Source organism: Diprion similis, chromosome 10 (assembly GCF_021155765.1).
Source record: "Diprion similis isolate iyDipSimi1 chromosome 10, iyDipSimi1.1, whole genome shotgun sequence".
Lineage (NCBI taxonomy): Eukaryota > Metazoa > Arthropoda > Insecta > Hymenoptera > Diprionidae > Diprion > Diprion similis.
In genome coordinates this window covers 9393174-9414854 of record NC_060114.1, presented here as the reverse complement: position 1 = coordinate 9414854, position 21681 = coordinate 9393174, and the positions used below count along the sequence as shown (strand labels likewise).

General features: G+C 47.1%; 2 protein-coding genes across 4 annotated transcripts; one reads left to right on the top strand and one right to left on the bottom strand.

Moving 5' to 3' along the window:
* Positions 1-1468: 1468 nt before the first annotated feature.
* Positions 1469-3654, bottom strand: LOC124411473. 2 transcript variants are annotated; one of them, XM_046890585.1, is made up of 6 exons: positions 3620-3654; positions 2830-2900; positions 2562-2715; positions 2290-2481; positions 1890-1998; positions 1469-1791 (listed from the first exon to the last, which is right to left on the bottom strand). In XM_046890585.1, exons 2-6 carry the CDS (start codon positions 2894-2896, stop codon positions 1594-1596), a joined length of 720 nt encoding a protein of 239 aa, XP_046746541.1. In that variant the 5' UTR covers positions 2897-2900; positions 3620-3654; the 3' UTR covers positions 1469-1593. The 2 variants fall into 2 exon arrangements, with proteins under 2 accessions (XP_046746541.1, XP_046746540.1); XM_046890584.1 differs by lacking the exon at positions 3620-3654 and adding an exon at positions 3178-3329.
* A 1809-nt stretch (positions 3655-5463) lies between these two features.
* Positions 5464-19173, top strand: LOC124411015 (acetylcholinesterase-like). 2 transcript variants are annotated; one of them, XM_046889824.1, is made up of 8 exons: positions 5464-5779; positions 13322-13659; positions 13735-13965; positions 14051-14342; positions 14416-15063; positions 15146-15307; positions 15759-15934; positions 18736-19173. In XM_046889824.1, exons 2-8 carry the CDS (start codon positions 13338-13340, stop codon positions 18933-18935), a joined length of 2031 nt encoding a protein of 676 aa, XP_046745780.1. In that variant the 5' UTR covers positions 5464-5779; positions 13322-13337; the 3' UTR covers positions 18936-19173. The 2 variants fall into 2 exon arrangements, with proteins under 2 accessions (XP_046745780.1, XP_046745781.1); XM_046889825.1 differs by lacking the exon at positions 5464-5779 and adding an exon at positions 9853-10033.
* Positions 19174-21681: the final 2508 nt, after the last annotated feature.

The window sequence follows — 21681 nt, the reverse complement described above, 5'->3', positions numbered from 1 at the left end:
AAAGGCTCGCCGAAGTTTCACTCGATACCGCGGAATCGTCGGTAACGAAATCTGCACGCTTGTCACGTGTTCTTTGCCGTTAATTAATTACATTCACGCAATGAAGGAACAACGACGCGGATCGCGATGGCCCTATGACGTCACGCAACCTCTCAAAATCGAAACTTGTTAGCCGGCTCGTCTCTGCGACTCGAACGATAACGACCTTCACACTTCGAGAGTCGGCGGTGTACTGGCTGACTGGCTGACTGGCTGTACTGCCGGTTTCACGCGCCGGGGGTATTCGCACTGGCGGCTGCTCGGCTCGTCCTCGTTCCAACGAAACGTCAGACCAAAGCGACGATCCCCACGCCTTACCCCACTCTGCTCGGGTTCGCCATTCGTCCCGAAGAGGTCCGGCTCCCGCGGGCTGCATTTCATTGTTGGCACGATACAATAGAGCGAGATCGCTGCCGAGTGGGGAATTATGAGAAACAGACGGCTGTCTGTTCGTGTATAGAATTTATGAACCTCACTGGCTGTGGCGATGGGAAAACCGTTGCAAGTTGCAAGTGAGAATCAGTAAGTTATATTTCCATTTTTGGTTTTCATATAGGAAAATGAAAAATGGAAGTTACCTCCGCCGCGGAACACGCGAAACCGGTCTCTCAAGGGAAAATTATAGACAGTGAGAGGCGCTGCAACTCGAACTGCATACTTTAGTGATCTCCACGTAAAATACGTAATGGCACGGTAGTCACTGTAATTTCATTAGCCGGGAAGCTTAAGCTGAAATTGTTACTTACATCCGAAGTGCAAAGCGGCCGCACACATATCTGCGGTATTTTTTCATTCTACCACAAACGCAACTCACTTTACGACGAGCCCTCCGCAAGGGACTGACTAGTCCCGCCATCGCACGGTGTGAAAAAGAACTAAGATGAAAGATATAGAAATTGCCTGTCATAAGGGGCTGTAAGTGACATGTTGCCATTCATAAGGCGATGTGCTCGCGATCAGTGTTGATGCTGTAATTGAATAACAGATGCGGCTAAACACATTTCAATACGACTCACCGTCGACTGGATCCAAGCAATTTTGCACACAGGATAAAATCGGAACCTTGTATTAGCCACGAGTTTTTTTTTTTCAACACTTTCCGAATAAATACAAAATCGGTTTGATATGGGCCATCTAGCGACTGAAAATCAGACGAACACCGGGAAGTTCAATTGTTTATGACTCAAATCGTTCAATTTGGAGCATTTGGAGTCACAAGATAAACAGAATTAGATTTTTAAATGTCAAATTTCCGTTTGTTATAAGCGTCTGATGCGAGCAACCAAACATACTCGTAGCGCAAACGTCTCACCGCAAGCAACCATGCATCACAGTTATAGAAGTACCGAATTCATGGTCTTTACCGCGAAACCGATGCACCTCGTACTCTCTGGTTTCAACTGGATTTTATTTAAACTAAGGGGATGTATATTTTTTCATCAATTTATTTATTCATACACATTTCCTGCAGTCAAAAGGTGGATTGGTGCTTGACTGATGCAACGACCTGCATCGAAATTTCGACCAAGTACCCGCAGATCATGGGAAATTAATTTAGCTCCCGATGAGTGCCAGCAGTTCAGCCAACGTCATGCTACCGAGGTAGTCGTCGACATACTCGGTGACAGCGGTGTTGACAGTATCAGAGATCACATCCTGGAAGTCCACGAGGATCTGTGGAACTGTGTCGCTGATCACGGCCGCAATAAGAGCCGATGCGTCGTCGTTGTTCAGGAGTCCAGAAAGTTGGATCTGTGAAAAAAATCGTCATAAACGAAAGAAAACACGAACTCTGTTAAAAACGGGTATGGCTTTCCTTATACGGGCATAAAAACCCATTATTCACTTACATCGAGGTCGTCTAAACTGACCGCGCTGCTCATAGATTTAAGGTACAGGTACGAATTCTTAACGGATATCGCAACCGTTCCGGAAACGGCCAGGTTGGTTATCTCACCACTGTAACATACAATCGAGGCGTCAAGCTGTTTTACGCAAGTTGGATATCCTGCGTCGGTGATAAAATTTTCTAGGTGATTTTTGGGCAGGAAAACCCCAGCCAAGGGTACAAAAGCATTGCAGGATCGTACCAGAATTCTTTTTTACCAACAGCCATCAACGCGGCATGCAATTATGCTTTAGAGAAAACATGGAGAACGGTATTCTCTCTGTTTTCTCCTTTGCGGATCTTAATCTCCTCATAAGTTCCGTAGGGTGTTAAGCAATGTACCGTACGAGTGCAAAACTTACGATGCTTTTCCATCACCGTAGATCGGTAGAATGCTGGCAACGGTGCCGTCGATCGAATATCCTGTGCTGAAGGTAATATTGGGCCAGGTGAAAGCGAAGGTGAATTTGAGTCCGATTAGAGTGAACTTCAATGTGTCGATCGAGAAGTCCGACAGACCGTCGATATTCAAGTCGGTCAGTTCACCTTCAAGTCTGCGTAAAACGAAATCAATTTTCATTACATCGGCCAAGAATGTAAACGGTAATCAGGATGCGGCTAAGGTCTTACTTACTTTGCCAAAGTCTGGTTAATCGAAATTGCAACAGAATCATCCGTAAAGGGGTCGAAGGCGGGGATTCCCAAGTCTTCGTTAACTTCGGACGCTAACGCCTGAATGCTCTCGACCAACGTCTCCAGATTATCGCTAATCGAACGCTTCGTTCTCCCTGTTGATAAGTCAACGCAAAAATCATATTACCGTTTACTTAATTACTTTGATTTATCGCATTTTATTTGGATTGCAAATTATAACGTAATGAACTGAACCGATCTGGACTTACCATTATGGGGCACTCCCTGAGCAAAGGCGGCAAACGCCAAGAAGACAACTATGCCGTAAAATTTCATGTCTCTGCGTAGAAATTGATTTGATAAAATTAAGTAATGAAAATAATCGTCTGGGCTGTAAGGGAGGAGGGAGCCGGTTTCTGAACGAACAATTCTTATCACTGATCATCTCACAGTTATGCGCATGTATCGTAATTCCATATCTAATTGAGACTTGATTGCTCGGACTAATCAGGCTCAATGCGCGTTTAGATCGGTTGAATTGATTTCTTCATATCGATCATCTATAACATGTCGCTATAATTGTTTCTCAAGTAGTTTTCGCGTTCGGTCCTACTCACGTACCGAATGGGATATGGAGAACGCGTATCAGATTTCTTTGATGTCAAGGTACATATAATATAGCATATGGGCATAAACCTGATGGACGACGGTAGCCCGTCCCAGTTTACAAACTGAAATATCGACCCGAATCTTCCTCCCTGAATTATAACCGAGCAAAATTCTTGCAACGCTTTGGAGGGTCGTTTACGATCGTAAAATAATCCCACAATCTAAGTTATACCGCGATGAACGTGTCAAAGCTTCGGGAATCATTCACAGGGTATTTAAAAACTGATAGACGAGAGTAGAGATTTTCATAGAACCGGAATTCGATTTTTTCCCACTGCAATGAAACAAACAACTAAGGTCCAACCAAGGCGCGTACGGGAACTTTGACAGCAAACCCGACCGTCTATAAACGATATTTGCTAACGAATTGAGTCCTACTATTATACTCACGCGGGATTCGTAGCGTTGTAACCACAGGCATGCACTGCTGGTTCGCTGAACGATATTCCCCCATATATATATACACACGTCCTGCGACACGATCATAATCACGCACCTGAGGGTGAGATATCCATCTGTCGCTTATCTCGGCCCGACAGCCATCTGAACGATCACAATATGCGACAATTAATCGCAACTCCTCTCTTTCTCCCCGGAAGTTCACCAACCTGAGACTGCAGAGATTGCTCCCCTCGTCCGCCCGCAAGTCGCGAGGAGTTTTCTTTTATGTACGTGACAATTTTTTCAATGCCACTCAGCATAACGAGACGCAAAATCCATTCTCCCTTCACCCCGCTAGCAGGAGAGCCACAAGCTTGAATCGGTTCCTGCCTGGGTCGCACTTGAGTATCGACCCTGGCTTGCGATCGAATTTGGTGCCAACTCTCCTCGTGTAAACGAGGTACATTATACACACAGGCCTGTGCCAACCCTGTGTAAATAAACCGTCTCGTTCCCTGCCCCGATAATTAATGCTCGCTAGGCGGCTATAATTTATCCAACTCTTTTGCCGTCTAATATAACCGATCTTATATAAGGTTCATGCCATATATGTGCATTATAGGGAGAGGTACCGCATGTTCGCGAGTTCCTTTTCTTTTTCACGCTCGCGGTTCTCCTGAAGAACACATCGCTGAAGCAGCAAACGCGTTTCGCGAAATGCGAATTCAGATCGCGGAACGAGTGATGAGGGTTGCGGCTCGCAAATGGGATGGATCGTTAATTGGCGATTGCCAATTAGCGCCGTACGAATGTACGGATGATTGAGATAAACGCCGGTATCGCAAATATATACACAACAACGTACTCTAGATATAGGTATATCGTGTAATTACGATCGCGAGTATACAGGCATCAAAGCGCGGCGCGAATCAAAACGATCGGTATCTCGGTCAAATGTGACAAGAAAAATTCAATCGTTATAACAATATCGCGACAACGGGTATGCTTTCGTTATCTGCATCGTGCATTGTTTCAATTATTTCAAATCCATGTGCAGAACATGCGTATAACTGGATAAACTTTTACCGATCTCATCCGATAATTCACGTTCTACGTCAAGTCGAGATATAACGTACATTCGTATAATTTTAATAACGCCCCGTTATAAGCGTGTACACGCGTTGCTGGTATGTCTGACGGATAATCCTTTCTCTCTCTCTCTCTCTCTCTCTCTCGCTCACCCTACAGTTCCGTAACTCCGCCGAGTACGCCGCACACACGACATGTGTCTCGCTTCCGATACCGGAAGTCTCGCGGCACCGTGGGTAGCGCCTCGACCTTGGCTTCGAGGGTGGCCCCCTAAGATCCACCCTGTCCACCCTGCCTCACCTTCGCTCGTTTCGGGGGTGAGGCTGGCCTCCGTAGCACGCGTGCCAGCAGCACCGCGCGACAGCCGTATAAAACGCGTCACGCCTCCTCGGACTTTCCCCTGCAGGGGATGGCGATGCCGCGGAAGTCCTTCCGAGCCTTCAAACCCATCCCGAGGTTCGACGTGGACCTTGCCGCGCCGGCGGCAGAGGCGCTGTCGTTTGGGGGCTGGTTGGTACGAAGAGGGTGCGATTCGTACGCAATCGCTTCGGCGTTGATGGGCGCAAGAGCGGGTAGGAGGGAGACGGAGGAGCCACGGCGAGATGGTGCTGGAGAGAGAAAGAAAGAGAGAAGAGAGAGAAACGGAGAAGGGGAGAGAAAAAGAGAGAGAGAGAGAAAAGAGAAAGAGAGAGAGTGAGAGAGCGAGCGGGCGGCGATGCCGAGGGGAGGTTCGGGGGTGGAAGCCCGGAGGTTCGCTCTCTCCGCAGTCAGTGTGGCCCGAACACCCGGTCTACCCCCTTCGCGCCAGTCTCGCCCGTCCGCCGTTTTCGCTCCCGCATCTTTCGTCGACGTCCCTGCAGATAAAACCCCGCGGCCCCGGTCGAGTACCAGGACCCCGCGATCCCTGCCACCCGGGGGCAACCCTTGGAAAGACACCCGTGGTTTCCCCCGGCGGGGCGAAAAAATCATCCCCGGGCGAGTCGCAGGGCGGCCCGACCACCCCAGGTCGCGTCGTCGTTCTCCCCGTACCGTCGCGCCCGACGTTCCGGTGAACCGTCGCCCAGGATCAGCTGTTGCCAGGTGACGACTCCTTCCTATTTTCCTTATGTTTCATTCAGTTGCTGTTCCGTTTCGTATTCAAGCATCTGTTTTGTTTTACATGGTGCACGATTAGGTGCGCAACCACACCTTCGCCTCAGTTCAACCCCGCGTACTCGGCTTTTGCCTGCACGACTCGATGGGACGTTTATCACGTACCCACCTCCATCCGGCATCCACTTGCCTTAATTGTCATCGAGTCGCCGAGTACTGCATCCTATAACACTCGGACTGCACTCGAACTTTATCTTTCATCCTTCGCTATTCACGGCTTCTATAGACTACCTGGCCTTCTCCCCCTGAGCTGCTGCATCGAAAATAGGATAGAATAGATGCATGCACCTATACCTGCCTGTACGGAAAGCCTGCATCCACCTTTCTCCCCTGCATTGTACATACATACACGGTATATTCCCTCCCCGACGATTAAATAATTTCTAACAAACATTTTACCGAGGTACTGCATACATGCATGCAGACTAGCTGCTGTCCCGTTAAAATTTATTCTCTAATATCAATATTGGGTGAGATTTGCGAAAAAGAATGCAAGTCCACCTTTGAATGGCTTGCATATGCAAGTGTATAATCTGCTCGTCAATCAGGAACGTCCGAAATAAATTAGACAGTTAAATTATGCAGCATTACAACCGAGCCGGTAATAAAAATGAAATTAGCCGGAACACGAAATAGATTGCGTGAAGAACTCCGGCTAGATCTCGGTGCGTGGTTCAGGGAGATATAGGCTCGCGTACACTTGTGTGTATAAAGCCTGGCTCGGCGAGCCCCCACCGCCTCCCTCGTCTGCTCTTTCACTCTCGGAACGTCGTTTAAGCGTGCAGGAGGATCGCCGAGGGATAAGGTATGCGTGGTTGGCTGCATAATTTACCGCGCGGTGAAAGATAAGGTTGAAAAGATTAAAAATTGCTCGTTAATTATTTACGCGAGCCTGGGGTCGGGGAGAGGAAGAGGAGGGAAGCCTCGATAAGGGCACGCGGACGGCGGCGGGGCGACGCGGGTTGCCTGGCCCGGCCCGGCACGGCGCGGGCGCACCGAACGTCCTGCCTGCCGGCTGACCCGAACTCGACCCGACCACGTCGTCCTCGGGCGAATTGTACAATCCACCGACCCGCGTAAGTTTCTCGGACCGATCGGCAGGCTTTTTTTCATCGCGTAAACACCACGCCATCTCGACTCGAATTTACGATTATCGTATAAACCGAGTCTGTAGTCGTTGTTGTGTCGTTATGTTCGATGCCTGTAATTCTCGTTCTGATAGTTAGATCTAATCATAAATCGTTGTAGACAAGAATCTTGATCGTTTTAGTTGTGGTTTTTTCCGATCCTGCTGTTGTTCGGAACGATTACGTTAAAGTGATTGCGAGTCGAATCGCAAACTGATATCGCCCGCACTTTAGATAAACCTGTAGCTATAATAACATTCATACCAATGCGGCGAAAAGAAGAAGGAATGAGAAATAGACTTGATTTACAGTTTTGATTTTATTCAAGTGCAGAATTACCCGCCACATTGCAAAGACAATAACGCTTTCGGAACTTCGCTGCACGCTGCGGTTGAGAGTATAGTTTCACTATAAATACGTGGCCGTGTGTACGAGGCAGACTGGTCGAACAAATAAAATTAATATTTCCGGAAATCTACGTGCTATACGTATGTACATACATACGTAGGTATGTGTGTCGAGCGGCGTAGGGCAGCGATAATTGAGTATAATAATAGAGCCAGCGCGGTATACAGTATGTAACAATGTAATGGTGTTGCTACAGGCAGTATATTTTAGGCGTTATACAACACACAATAGCGGCCAGCTGAATGCTCCGTACACAGACGATGTGCAGACGAGCGTACCTGTGCTTATAGGTACATATATTCATGCGCATGTATTATCACAGCGTGTAATATGTATATATTGAGCCGGTGGCTGTTCCCCGGAGAAACCACCACCGTCGGATGGCCCGCGCGCAGTATAGAAGCATCATTCAATCAGCCCTCTCTCGCTCTTTGCCCTCAGCACCCACCCTACCTGTCTCGTTCCCGTGAAAATTCGTCTCATTAATGCAGACTTATTGTATACGTGAGAATGCCGGGAGATGGGAGGAAATATAGCAGAGCATCGTGCGGGAAGAGGGAAAATGGAGGGTAAGAGGTTCACCAGTGAGGCGAAAACTTTCCACGTTAGAAGATCCAATTTGTTATAATATTTTCCCACAGCTAGTTAGAGTGCTAGCTGAGGGTGTTCTCGAAATCCTCGACCCTGTCTGATCTTAAATTTTGCCAGCGTCAAGGAATTCGGTCCAGTGTAGAGTAGGCGGCGTGTAGGGTGTGTGGATTGGGGGAGCACGAGACGATGGTATCCATCGCGGTAACGTAACGTGTTTAAGTGGCCCTGGAAGGAAATTAAGTCGGCGTCCACTCTGGTACAGGTAGGTAGGTATATAGGTATATGCGGAGTTAACCGCCGTCAGACAAACTACTCGCCGGTTCTAAACTGCGGGGAGCGGGTTTTTGCGTGCATGTGCCGCCCGGCGCACAACTCAGATGTGTGCCACGAATAGAATTACGTCTACACGTCTGTACGGGGCGGATGATTATCTAACCAGGTTAATCTATCGTATCCTCTACACCCCCGGCGCCGCGTCATCGGGGGATGCAAACGGGCCTATCCCTGACTGCCTACCACCGCTACACATCGATGCCTCACCGGTTGCCCGCATACAGGCACCCGCCGGAGATCGCGTGCCGCGTCGAGGCTCTGGGTCGACTCGGAGATACCGCATGGTAGGCGGGGAAAAAAATCACGCGCCCGTCGTCTCTGTTCTATCCCGTCACGCCGACTGCCGGCTTGATAGATCGCATCCTGATTTCCTTCTGTGCCGCGTGAAACGATGCCACTCGCAGGTACACCCGGTCGCGCTAACCTAGATGTGCCTGCCTGTACTCCCTTGCGATTCGCGACACATATTTCATACGTTGGTGAGATATGGGACTGGTTCAGGAGTGCCTGGCTACTCACGGCACTCACAAACGACTTGCTTCCACTTTCGTGCCTCTCTTGCGAGTAGTTAATTAGAATGTTGGCCTGTACTGCAAAAGAATTACGTACCGGGTATTTTTGACAGACTTCATTGAGTATGCACAACGCATGGAGAGTATTCCGGTACAAATTCAATTCAAAATACCCACTAAATTAGCATAGTGCTATTTGGATGACCAATATACAGGACAAATAGATTGTGATAGACAATGTGATAGGTTGTAGTAAATGTGTAATATCACCATAAAATTCGTGACAGTGAGGTACACATTTATCAGTGTCCTGCTATGTCCTGCTATAACACTTGTCACTAATTTCCACCGGGTGTCTCGTCAGAGGTATGGCGAGAAAAAGACGGAAAATCTGTAAATCTGCTTGCACACCTCAACTAGGAGGTGGGGATACGTAAATCCGGGATCGCGTCGCGCCGCGAACGGACGGGGTCAATATTTGGGTCACTTGAGTTAACCGGGTCAAGGGCTACTGCCCCTCTGGCAGGCTCCTTATTGTTTTTAAACGGCACTACAGGAATGTAGGAATAGGTGTGTCGCTCCTTGCACAAGTGGATCAGAACAATAATCTTTGCTTGTGCCTTGCCACCGTTGCCCAAGTATACAAGAATGCAACGTACTTTATCACCGTCGTTATTTGCCGAGGAATGCTTTTCGCCTTATCGCCGCTAGCCCAATACACACATGTGCATTGCGTGTGTAAATCCCGTAGGTGTGTAAATTACTCGAGCAATTAGCCGGCGGCCCGGGAGACTCGTCAAGTGATGATAATACGGTGCGGACGTAGGAATACACCCCGTATCACTGCCATGGTGTGTATGTAGATGTGCAGCAAGGGCCCTGGCTCTGACACCCGCCGCGGTTCGAGAAAAAGTTCGAGCCGCAAAGTATCCGCAGTATCGCGCGGCACAGCCATACGTGTGTACGTGTGAAGGTTGATAGAAACGTGAATCCGCTAGATCCCCCCCCCCCCCCCCCCCCCCCGCATGCTGTCAAATCCATGCGGCGATCCAGCGTACAATATTCACCTGTGAATGTAACACTTGTTTCATCATGTGTATGCAGAAAGTTATAATTCGAATTTGATCACGGCTGACTGACTAGTGGTTTGGCAAACGTTATAGTTGCACACACGTACGAAAATTCTGCATGTTCAACGCCCGACAACTTGGGTGGGTACCCTAGCAGATTTGGTTCGACCGTGATATCAGAGTGTTTTTTCAGTGAAGATTAAAACCAGTGATATTAGAGTGATATTCTAATAATTCGCTCAAATTTCACTAAATTCTTCGGTGTAGTTGTGACATTTTGTCACTGCGGTTTCACCAAAATTATACTCGAAAAATCCACTCTGGTATCACCAAAATATCACTAATTTCATCCACTGGCGATCTTCAAATCACTTACTAATTTGACTAACAAGGGGGTTTGATGGGTCTCAAGTATATTGACGAGGGACCTTTTCCGAGTACCAGACTAACCGCATTTTTTTCAAGAAGCCTTAGCTTCGGAGAAAATTTTCGGGCGACGCCTTTTTACACTGGATATATACCTCTGACATTTGTAACTTGGCACGCTGTCGACCCAGGTTGAAATCTCGGCGTTTTTTTTTTTTTTATTGTTTTGGCATTTTATTTCAAATTATCAATAAAAAGTGGTTAAAAATAAACACATAATTTTTATTCTAGTGATTTTTCGGTCGGACTTTCGTATGCTTTTAATGCGATTACAGCGAAAGTAAAGTGTAAAAAATTCTTAACTACACCGTAAAATCTAAGTATAATGGAAATCAAATGTCAGTCTAACTTCGATCGGTACCAATTCAGTTGGATGGAATCCGCCGGGGTATCTGCATCGTATAATCCCGCACATCAGCTTTTGCACACACGAATGACGCGGGAGAGATACGAATAAAGCAAGGATTACTGTATTTTTGTTTATCTCTGTCCAACCGAATCGAAATTGTGCTGACGAATCCTGCTGGCTGCTGCCACGTCTGCGGTAGATTTCACCACGTGGTCCCCCCGTTCCGTATACGTTCCGCCTAATCAGCCGTTGATGCGAAACTTCCGCGTAAAGTTAATACCTGTACGTTGTGTGCCAGAGGGTTGGGATTTTGCATTGTTAAACATTTCGCTGACTGCTCGGAATATCTGCGGCACCGGTGTTAAGTTATACGGATCATCCGGGCGGCCTACCGACGTACATAAATTAAGCACATGCGTACGTAATCGCAACGGTGGCCGTTCGGCGCGCAAAGTCACGTACGTATACCTACACGTGCCCTCGTGATACATGTTACATATTTACATCCGTGTATGTACGTACGTACGTACGGGGTCGTATTTTACCGAGCGAGCACGTAGAGGAGCTCGTTCGACGCGTGACTGACAATGCGGATTCGGAAGACTCGGGCCGACCGCCAACATCTCCGTTCCTCGAATTGTACGGCGCAATTCGAGGGAAACGTGCAAGCGGAGCGGGTGCGACACACGCTGCCCCTGCATCATGTATTATGTATTCGCAAGTGCCGAGGGTGTAGGCGGGCGAGTGGCGGGTACAATCATAAAACAGATGACTGGCGAGCGTATCTATGCTCTGGAATAGGCGGCAGGGGGTGCGGGTATATCTCCAGGGTTATGGATGGCCCCTGGGCACGCTAACCCAGTGACATCTCTAGGTCATCTCCCACCCGCCTCCGGCCCGTTCCTGCATACCAGTTATAAATGCCTATACTATTAATGTACGATATATGTACCTATAGTATAGGTATGTATATCGGCCAGTGCTTTCTTCGTCCGGTGTTTGCCGGTCGTTTGGTGCCTTTTGTAGAGGAGCGTTGCGTGTTGCCGGCGTAGGTGCAAGCTCTGAGGATAAAACCAAATTCCTCAGATGGAGGCTGCACGTGTGCGTGGTATTTGATGACCAATCTATACCACAGACATGTACACCTGGGCGTGTGAGAGGGGAAGAAGCACACTACTGGCCAATACGTATCGAAAATCGAATCGAGTTCAGTAATATCCACCGTTACCTCTCCTCCCTGGCTCCCTCCCAATCCTCCCGGCTATACATCTTCCCTACGCGGCAGCCCGACACCGTCGCCAACCGCTATCGAGGTATATGTATGTCCACAGGGGGTAGGTCCTTTGCGATCGATATACAGGGTGTTCCGACCGGAAAGTATATTTTACCGGTTTTGAGAGAAATTTTCCGGAATTTGGATATGGCTATATGCACTCGCACGTGCTGTGCAACGTGTTTCAGTGGGCGTCACACGTGGTGCAGAATTGTTTCACAAACATTTTCGGGATGCTTCTTATTGTATGCTCAGAATCATGAGCACGCGTTGATCGCTCTCCGTGAGAGTCTTTCCTTCCAGAGATTTTTTTCTTCTTTTTCTTATGAATATACGAAGTTGAAGAATAAGTCAAAAGCTCGTGCGCACGATTGGAACACCCCTTCGTAGGAGAAGAGTGTATGTCGGGGTCGTGTAAGCCATAGGATATAGCTGGATCAATCTTAAATATTCCTGGCTAAACTAACTTTTCCTTTCACGACTCCTCTTTCTACAAACCTGTTCAATGTTATGTTTTAAGCAAGCTATACACACTTGTGTTTCCGTCACGCTCCGCGGTTAACTTTGCTTAATCCGTGAACGAGGCAGGCGTTATACTAGACATCATCACGCAAGGCTGACCAGCATCGCGTGTACACGGCTATCCCTATACCCTGTACCAACACACCTACTATGGTGTGCCAGATTTTTTTCGTTTCGGTAACTGACGCTACACTGCACACGGGAATGCGAATTATGTCATGATTTCGCGCATGGATAATTTGGAAATCCAGCTGTCGCTCGGCCAACTCTCTCTCTCTATACCGGTTCACAAATTATATTATACGACCGCGACGCCGCGGCGTCGTGCAGCCGCGTAAGCGTAGGCGTAAGCGTGGGCTTCGATGTGTAGTACGAGGAGTATTACTACGTCGAGGGGTTGGAGCGTGGGCGGAACAGCTGTTGTCTCTACTCCGCCGACCTACGACCTCAGCGACCGAACCTTCGCTCGACTTATTCATCGCACCATACTCCAGGAATGTTGCACTTTACGGCGGGGGGCAAAAGCTTGCAGTATTATATCTATACCCATTGCATATCAGCAACCAAGTTGTATGGTGGGCATTTTTTTCGACAGCATGAGATTATTTATTCAGTATAATGTATATGAATAGGGTAATTTCGAGTGATGACACCATAGAATATTCACCATTCATTTAACACATGTACGAGCAGTAGCTCGAGACAAAAGTCGACCGAATTGCCTAAATGCAGGCGGGTACGTCGCTGAGCGATCTTCAGTCGCCTACGTGCGGGCGCAATTATCGTGTTGAATTTCCTAAGGTACGGACACTGATCCATGAAAATGAGTATAATATAGTCAATTTTGCGATTCCCGCAGTCTGGAATCGTAAAGAATGTCGAGAAACCGGAGACCCGCGGCCTTTCTCGTGGCCGGGGCCCCGATCGTCCTGACTGTTCTCCTCGTGATGCTGATGGGAGAGACAGGGCGCTGTTCGCCACCCCATCGGGGCAGGAGGCACCACGCGGACATGTCTCACGAGGAGATTGCAAAGGGTGAACATCCGCTGCCTAAGCCCGAGTCCCTGAACCTGAACCCCGATGACGAGCTGGTGGTGCGCACTAGGAAGGGAAAAGTGAGGGGTGTTACGCTGACAGCGACAACCGGGAAGAAGGTCGACGCGTGGATGGGCATCCCCTACGCCCAGAAGCCGCTAGGTATGAAACTCGACACAAGAGAGGGCGATTCGTTATAAGTTGTACGATTCATCGATTCGGTCCGATTCTCTGCAGGCCCCCTTAGGTTTCGGCATCCTCGGCCAGCGGAACGCTGGGACGGAATACTGAATACCACCACGCCACCCAACAGCTGCGTCCAGATCCTGGACACTGTATTCGGGGACTTTCCCGGGGCGACGATGTGGAATCCGAACACCCCCCTCAGCGAGGATTGCCTCTACGTTAACGTCGTGACCCCCCGACCCCGACCGACTAACGCAGCGGTTATGGTCTGGATATTCGGTGGTGAGTGCTGTCAATTTGAGTCACAGCTTCTTCCACCGAGGTTTCGGAAGAAGGCCCGTCTAACGCCATCCGTCGCCTTTCACAGGCGGATTCTACTCCGGCACCGCGACACTCGACGTTTACGATCACAGGACACTGGTTTCCGAGGAGAACGTGATCCTCGTTTCGATGCAGTACCGGCTGGCCAGTCTGGGTTTCCTCTACTTTGGTACCGGCGACGTTCCCGGAAACGCGGGACTCTTCGACCAGGTCCTCGCACTCCAGTGGGTCCGAGATAACATCGGGGCGTTCGGAGGTAACCCGGACAACGTGACCCTCTTCGGCGAGAGCGCTGGCGCAGTTTCCGTGTCCTTCCATCTACTCTCACCCCTCTCAAGGTATACGTAATGAAGGTCGTTCAAGCGGTGAGTGAAAATCGCTAGACTCAACCCTCTCCTCATCGTCCCGCAGGAACCTCTTCAGTCAGGCGATAATGCAGTCCGGTTCGCCGACGGCGCCGTGGGCGATGATCTCCAGGGAGGAGTCAAAGGTCCGCGGTCTGCGACTCGCCGAAGCCCTCGGCTGCCCCCACGAAGAGACGGCCCTCAGTAGCGCCGTCGAGTGCTTGCGGAGCAAGGACCCGTTCGACCTGGTGAACAACGAGTGGGGCACTCTGGGCATATGTGAATTTCCGTTCGTCCCAGTGATAGATGGTGCCTTTCTCGACGAGACCCCGCAGCGCTCGCTGGCCTCGAGCCCTACGAACCCTTCGTTCAAGCGGGCGAATATCCTTATGGGTTCTAACACGGAAGAAGGCTACTACTTCATCATATACTACCTGACAGAGCTCTTCCGGATTGACGGTACAGAGGACGTCAAGGTCAGTCGGGATGAGTTCCTCCGGGCGGTCAGGGAGCTGAATCCCTACGTGAACCAGATAGCCCGCAACGCGATCGTTTACGAGTACACCGACTGGCTCCGACCCGACGACCCCTACCGTAACCGAGACGCCCTTGACAAGATCGTCGGCGACTACCACTTCACCTGCAACGTAAACGAGTTCGCAGCCCGCTACGCCGAGACCGGGAATACGGTTTACATGTACTACTACACCCACAGGTTGGTGGGAAAATTTTGTTTTTCACCAATATGTCTATCTACCTAGTATTTAACACTGCGTGCGTACATAACTTCTACTCAGGTCGGCGAACAATCCATGGCCCTCGTGGACCGGCGTTATGCACGCCGACGAGATAAGCTACATATTCGGCGAGCCGCTTGATTCCTCTCGGGGTTACACGCGGGAAGAAGTATACCTCTCGAAACGGATGATGAGGTACTGGGCCAACTTCGCTAAAACAGGGTAAGCCGCATGCAAATTGTAACAACTCCACACCTCCGGCTAATTCGTACTCCAACAAGAGCCATATCAAGTATGTACAAAAAAAAAAAAAAAAAAAAAAACATGCAAACCGAAACGTAGGTCTAATATCGCGAAAACGGCTTTTGATACACGTGAGAACGATTTTCTGATCCTATAATAATAGTGTGTGACGACATAACACACGTGATACAGTGTGAAACATTAGAGCTTCTTCTACGGATCATGAGGACATGTGTTTTTTTTTAGGTTTTTCTTCCATTATTATTAGCTTTTTCACATCAGTCCGAAATCGAGCGACAGCAGCCACACGGTCACGCATGCATTATGAATGGATCGTCGTGAATAATTAATGACAAACGTAACGTACATACGTCCGCGCGGACGGCAAGTTTCAGCTCAAACCGCGAAGCTGAGAAATGATCGTTTTCAGGAACCCTAATATGGGGGACGACGGTTCCTGGGTAGAGACGACCTGGCCTGAACACACTTTCGCCAAGAGAGAGTATCTGACGCTCGCGACGAACTCGACCGAAATTGGATATGGCCCCAGGTCGAAGCAATGCGCCTTCTGGAAGAAGTATCTACCTCAGCTTATCACAGCCACCGGTGAGTGAGGTGTATAAGGCTGTGTGTAGAATTACCCTTCTGTTCGATATTTCTTCTATCACAGTCAAATCTGCACTATCGCATATAGATATACATATTGTATTTATATACCTACCTATTTTATATTATATTTATCACGTATACAAAGGTATTACCGTAAAAGATACAGCCACGATTTCCCCCACTACTTGCACAGTGATTATAATCATATTCTCGCCAACTCACCCCTCCGCACCCACCCTAGTTCCATGCGCGGCTAAGTTATTAGGCATTATTATACATTTGAAAGAAGTAGAGCGAGGGTGCAGGCCGAGAGCGGGGGATGGGCTGCGGTTCCAGCTGCAGCGTGTATTCGCGATGCCAAAGAGGAAATTTAGGTCGGTACCGGAATGCTGCAGGTATACCATCAACGTAAATATATATGTATGCTATAGGTACGTACTTGTAGACCTACGTATACATGGACACATCGCCGCGGTAGTCCTCGTAAAAATGGCATTAACTTCACTGCGGAGCCGGTTGCAGGGCTCGTAAAACACATACCTACGTATGTGCATTATATGTATACACATGTATGTACAGGCTCTTGGTATTATATCGTCTAAGGAGCTTACTGCCTGCATAGTGCATATCTACGTGCAACTCGGCATGCATAGTATAAACTGCAGACCTGCACCTTACAGGTACGTGCAGTTTTGACATACACTCTCAGTTATTGGCGGTGACGATAAGTCTATTTTTATATCGTCGAACCGATTTCTACGTGGTATAAACCTGAATAACTGCAGCAGGTGCCACGGGTACTAGACGAATACCCTCTGCAAAACGGATCCTGCAGTTCCTAGATCGGGGATCATTGCATCTCGTGGCATGGCTGCGGGTGCGTATGCATGTGTGTGTATGTGTGTGTTTCGCGGTTGGGCTGCTGAAGGGAAGGGAAAGGGGACGGAATGAGAGGGGGTCATTGGCCCTGCGTTTACTATGACGCTGCTACCTCCGCGCCGACGTCACTGGCCGGCTATACGTGTAGAGGGGTGACACCGGAGTTAAACTGGGTTATGACGTCGGACAGCACCATACACGGGTATGCAGTCGCGTCGGTGTGACGCCTGCAGAATTCCGATACCTACTACGTCATAGGCGCATACTGCATACATGAATACATGTAGCACGGGGAGTTCGATTATAAATACATAGAGCGTAAGGGTATAAATTTCGTGCTTTTCCGATAGAAAAAAAAGAACACCGAACTAGAGACCGAATATAATACGAAAGAAAGGGGTTCTTCGTACCGATCACGTTGTAGAGTCAGGGCGGTGCGACGAGGGTTTTGGACAAGGGCGCAGCATCATTTTCTGGGCTATGTGAGCCATTGTGGAACGTGTCGCGGCAAACGAATCACTGCCAATCGTCTGTGACCCCACCGCCTGCGTATTGCGTTGTAAAGAAATTCTCTTCCTCCTTTCTCCAGTTCCTCCCGCTCCATTCGTTCTTGGCACCCTAGCAGCCAGACATCCCTTGTATTGTTAGAGATTCCTCCTGGAATCGGTCTGGTCAATGGGACAAACTAAGTATATGGGCTCGTTTACCATAACTTTGTAGTTAGTAGCATTGAAACAATGCAATTATAGCAACCTGTTTCTTGGGAACATAAACATTAGTCGTAAAATATTATAATTCAAAACCAAAGACGCTCACTCATTAACAATGGGTATCGTATGTATAATTTGCGTCGAAGGAGTATCGATGCAAGGTTCGACCAAACGTAGTGCGTCGAGTGATCGTCGCAGTTTTGATCTCGTCCAAGCTGCTGCAGGGTTCGCAGTATCTCGATCGCGCAAGCGAAAGGCCGAAAAAAGCGGTGATAAACCGAGACCGAAATGTGCCCTATCTGCCTGTATCCGACCTACAATACACCCGCCTACCCTGCGGAGACAGCAGCGGCGAACCGGCGGCCCGAGTTGGATCAATGCCGTCACGGCATACACACTGCAGAACGAGGCACGTATATACATACGCGTGCTATGGGACCGGGTCAAGCTGATAGCGCGTAGTTCTACGCATTCGACGCCAAAGGGAACCCCCTTGTACGCTCCACCTCCTCCCGCCAAACCTCTCTCATCCATCCGCGTCCGCAAATTTCACCCCCGTTACTGCCGCCCCGCATATGCGGTATAATGCGAGGCACTGCGGTGCGATGCGCTTGAATTGCTGTGAAAAAATTCGGTGTCGGAAGAAATTGAAACTCGAGGAGGGCTGCATGTATTTATATAAACATTAGAACAATGTAGACGGCGGTTCGCCGGCAAACAGGCAACCGTAGTTACATCTTACACGCAGAAGATATCTCGTGTAACTTGGGTTGCCTATTCACCTGCGAAGTGTCGTTAGAAATCACTTCCTTTATGCTGCATAAGTATACAAGCGTTATAACCGAATTATCTAACCTCTGCTCTTCGTCGATCAATCAAACGTTCGTCTCACAGCTTATTTTACATTATCCATGTGTTGTAGCGTACGATTGTTGCATCAGCGATCATCGCTGTGTATACAGGGTTATTTCCGCAAAGCGCCTGATAACGACTCCTAATTAAAGGCAACTTAGGGTACGCATAAACTCTAAGCAGAGCCCGAATTTCGCCCCTGAATTGCCTATAATTAGGCAGCCCTACGAGGCGCATCAAGGAAATAACTCTGTATGCGTAAGGTAAAAAATTTCGCGCATGAGGAGACCAGATTTCCCGACAATTATCGCACGATCGAAATAACCATGATTCTCTATTAAATTCTATCTGTTTCAGCAAATATTAAGAGCAGCCCCGGGGAAACATGCACCAGCGGAGCGTCGGGGATGCGAGAAGTCACGGGTAGCGCCAGGATGACGAGCCTGCTGCTGGCGACGGCTCTCGGAGTCGTTCTGTGGCACCGTAGCACGTTATACGGGTCGGTTCGCCTGGTTCACCTGGCGTCGAAACCCTCGAACGCGCGAGGCCTCGTGTAGCTCGACTCCGTCGCCGCGCCGCAACCCTTTGTACCTTCGACGTATGCATCACATTATAGAAAGATGCCCCACGTAATATAGATATATGTATCATACACCCATTTCAGACGCGGAGGCGTATACTCTGGGTGTGCGTATATGTGTATTGCTCATATAATTGTACGCGACGGTCGTGTACGTCGCACGTTCGTTGTGTATATGTACGCACGCACCGTGCGTGTCAACGAAGGAGAAGAGAGAAAAGAGCATTTAAGGAAGAAGAAGAAAAAAAAAACCACAAAAAGGCAAAAAAATAAAAAAATAAAAAATAAAAAAAATTACAAAATAAACGACAAATTGCAAACATATCAGTGTAGTTGAAGCACGTGGCCGCTGGGAGGCCGCAGAGTCCACAGAGGGTAGGTATATGTATAATAATGCGACGGTACGGAGCGCAGCTGCCTTCAGGGTCCCCAGACTCGCCCTCGCTGCACGAGGAGTAAAGACCGAATGCCTCGTCGTCGGTCGTCGGTCGAGGATGGGGCGATATCCCCCTTTTACACACCCTCGCGACCACCCTATAATACGGAGGGACCCAGGAACGTAGAGACGTTATACGTACCACATATAATATACATATACATATGATATGATATGTAGGATATAGGGATCAGGTTATTATAGGCAGGTGTTAACAAAAAAGATACGCTTTGCCAACGCGCCCGGTAATATACAACACAGTCACTAATTATACATACACACGCATACGAACATACGTACATACATAATAAAAAATATATCTATACCATATACCTACGATATTGCTTGACAATGCACGCAACCCGTGCGCGCGTATGTTATTAATAATTCGTATACATGTATACAGGTTCTTTTAGATAATACTATGATGACTGCATTTGCAAATACGGGGATGGTACACTTTCTTTTTTTCGCGGGATTCTTTTCAACTTTGTAAACTGTTGATACGTATATACATACATTGCACGGATGCGTGATCAGAAAGACGAAATAAGCAAGTACGCATCAGATCTAGTACCTGTGATGTATACATACCTGTGCGTACATAGGTGTGCTACATGATTGGCCAACATTGAATAAATCGAACTGCGACAAACTGAAATTTCAGCTTCGAACGTGTGCGATTTACCGTATTATTGTGTCGTTCGAAATTTGCTCATTTATCACAGACGCATGGGGAAGTTTCACCTCTCAATCTGTTAGGCCAGAGCTTCGTTTTTGACATCGCAGTATCGTAGTTGAGCTTCCACGACATGATATTTTAGATTCTTATCGCGAAACAGCGAGAAGATACTGATTGAAGAGAAAATCGGAGTTTACCTGAACTATAGCTGATGGTAGAATAGCATGCTTGATTAATTTGATATAATATGCTCATAAAATCTGGCACGGGTATGTATACAAACATACAAATTCTACAAAATGCAGATTATATTAAAAAACGAACGCGTATCGCACCAAGCTATAATATTATAACTATACTATAAATATACACTATTGAGAAAAAATGATGGAAGATAAGAAAAGAAAATATACGAGAGAACAAAATTATAATACCAAAAACTAACGACATTATTATAAATATACATATATGATATACTAACGAGAGCCTATTAGTAAGCTTTATACTACACATATATATATATAATATATTTATTTGTATAATAATATATACTATATATAATATGATTACAATTATTCATTATAAAATAAAATCACATAGACTGTAGCTAGAGGGCGATTTAAGAATACAATATTATAATTATCATTTATACAATTTTAAGCATATTGAAAGAAAGGGGAGAAACACAAACCGACCCAATCTTCCGTCACCCCGAGAGTTGTAAATGGCCTGTCTGTAAATTCGCGATATACTTACTCCAATATTATTTATACTGTATACTTGGACTTTGGAGACCTTGCACTGCGAGACGAATAAGATATCGACTGCAGGTGTACCTGAATTCAAATACAATTCGACACTTCCGCATGTGTTGTGAAATATGCACTGCATGTATGAACACATTCCAAATTAAAAACGCAACATTAATTCCATAGTTACGCATGTAAGGATCTTGAACGCGTATTATTATCACAAACTAATTGATCGTACAAATGATACTGCGCTCGACTTCTAGGCAAAGATTCCGGTTCTATAAATCAATTACATATATATTATAGGTACACGCTATTATTACGAACAACAAGAAGAACAACAGCAACATGAAATTAATATAACGAACGAAGTAAAGTGAAATATATAATATGGTTAATACTAATATTGGCGACATCAACAAATATGCTTGATATTAATGTAACTATTATTTTTCTCATTGTTATTGCAACTATTTCTATTTCTAATATTATCATTATTATTATTATTATTATCACTATTATTATTTCTCTGATTCTGAGAATCGTCATCATCAACATTATAGTTGTCATTATTACCATTATTGTCATTGCTGTTGTTGTTGTTGTTATTATTATTATTATTACGATTATCACTATGATTATTACTGTTATGATTGTTCTCATTGTTATAGTTATTATTATTGCCAGTATTGAACAAATCGGTAGATGAAATTGTCATATAATTATATAATCCTATAAAAAGTTTCTTGCTGCCTTAAATACAACTACAAATATGATATTATACTTATAATAGAAGAATATTCGGTATAGTAGTGAATTCGGCCCTGTATAATGTACTTATGGGCATATAGTT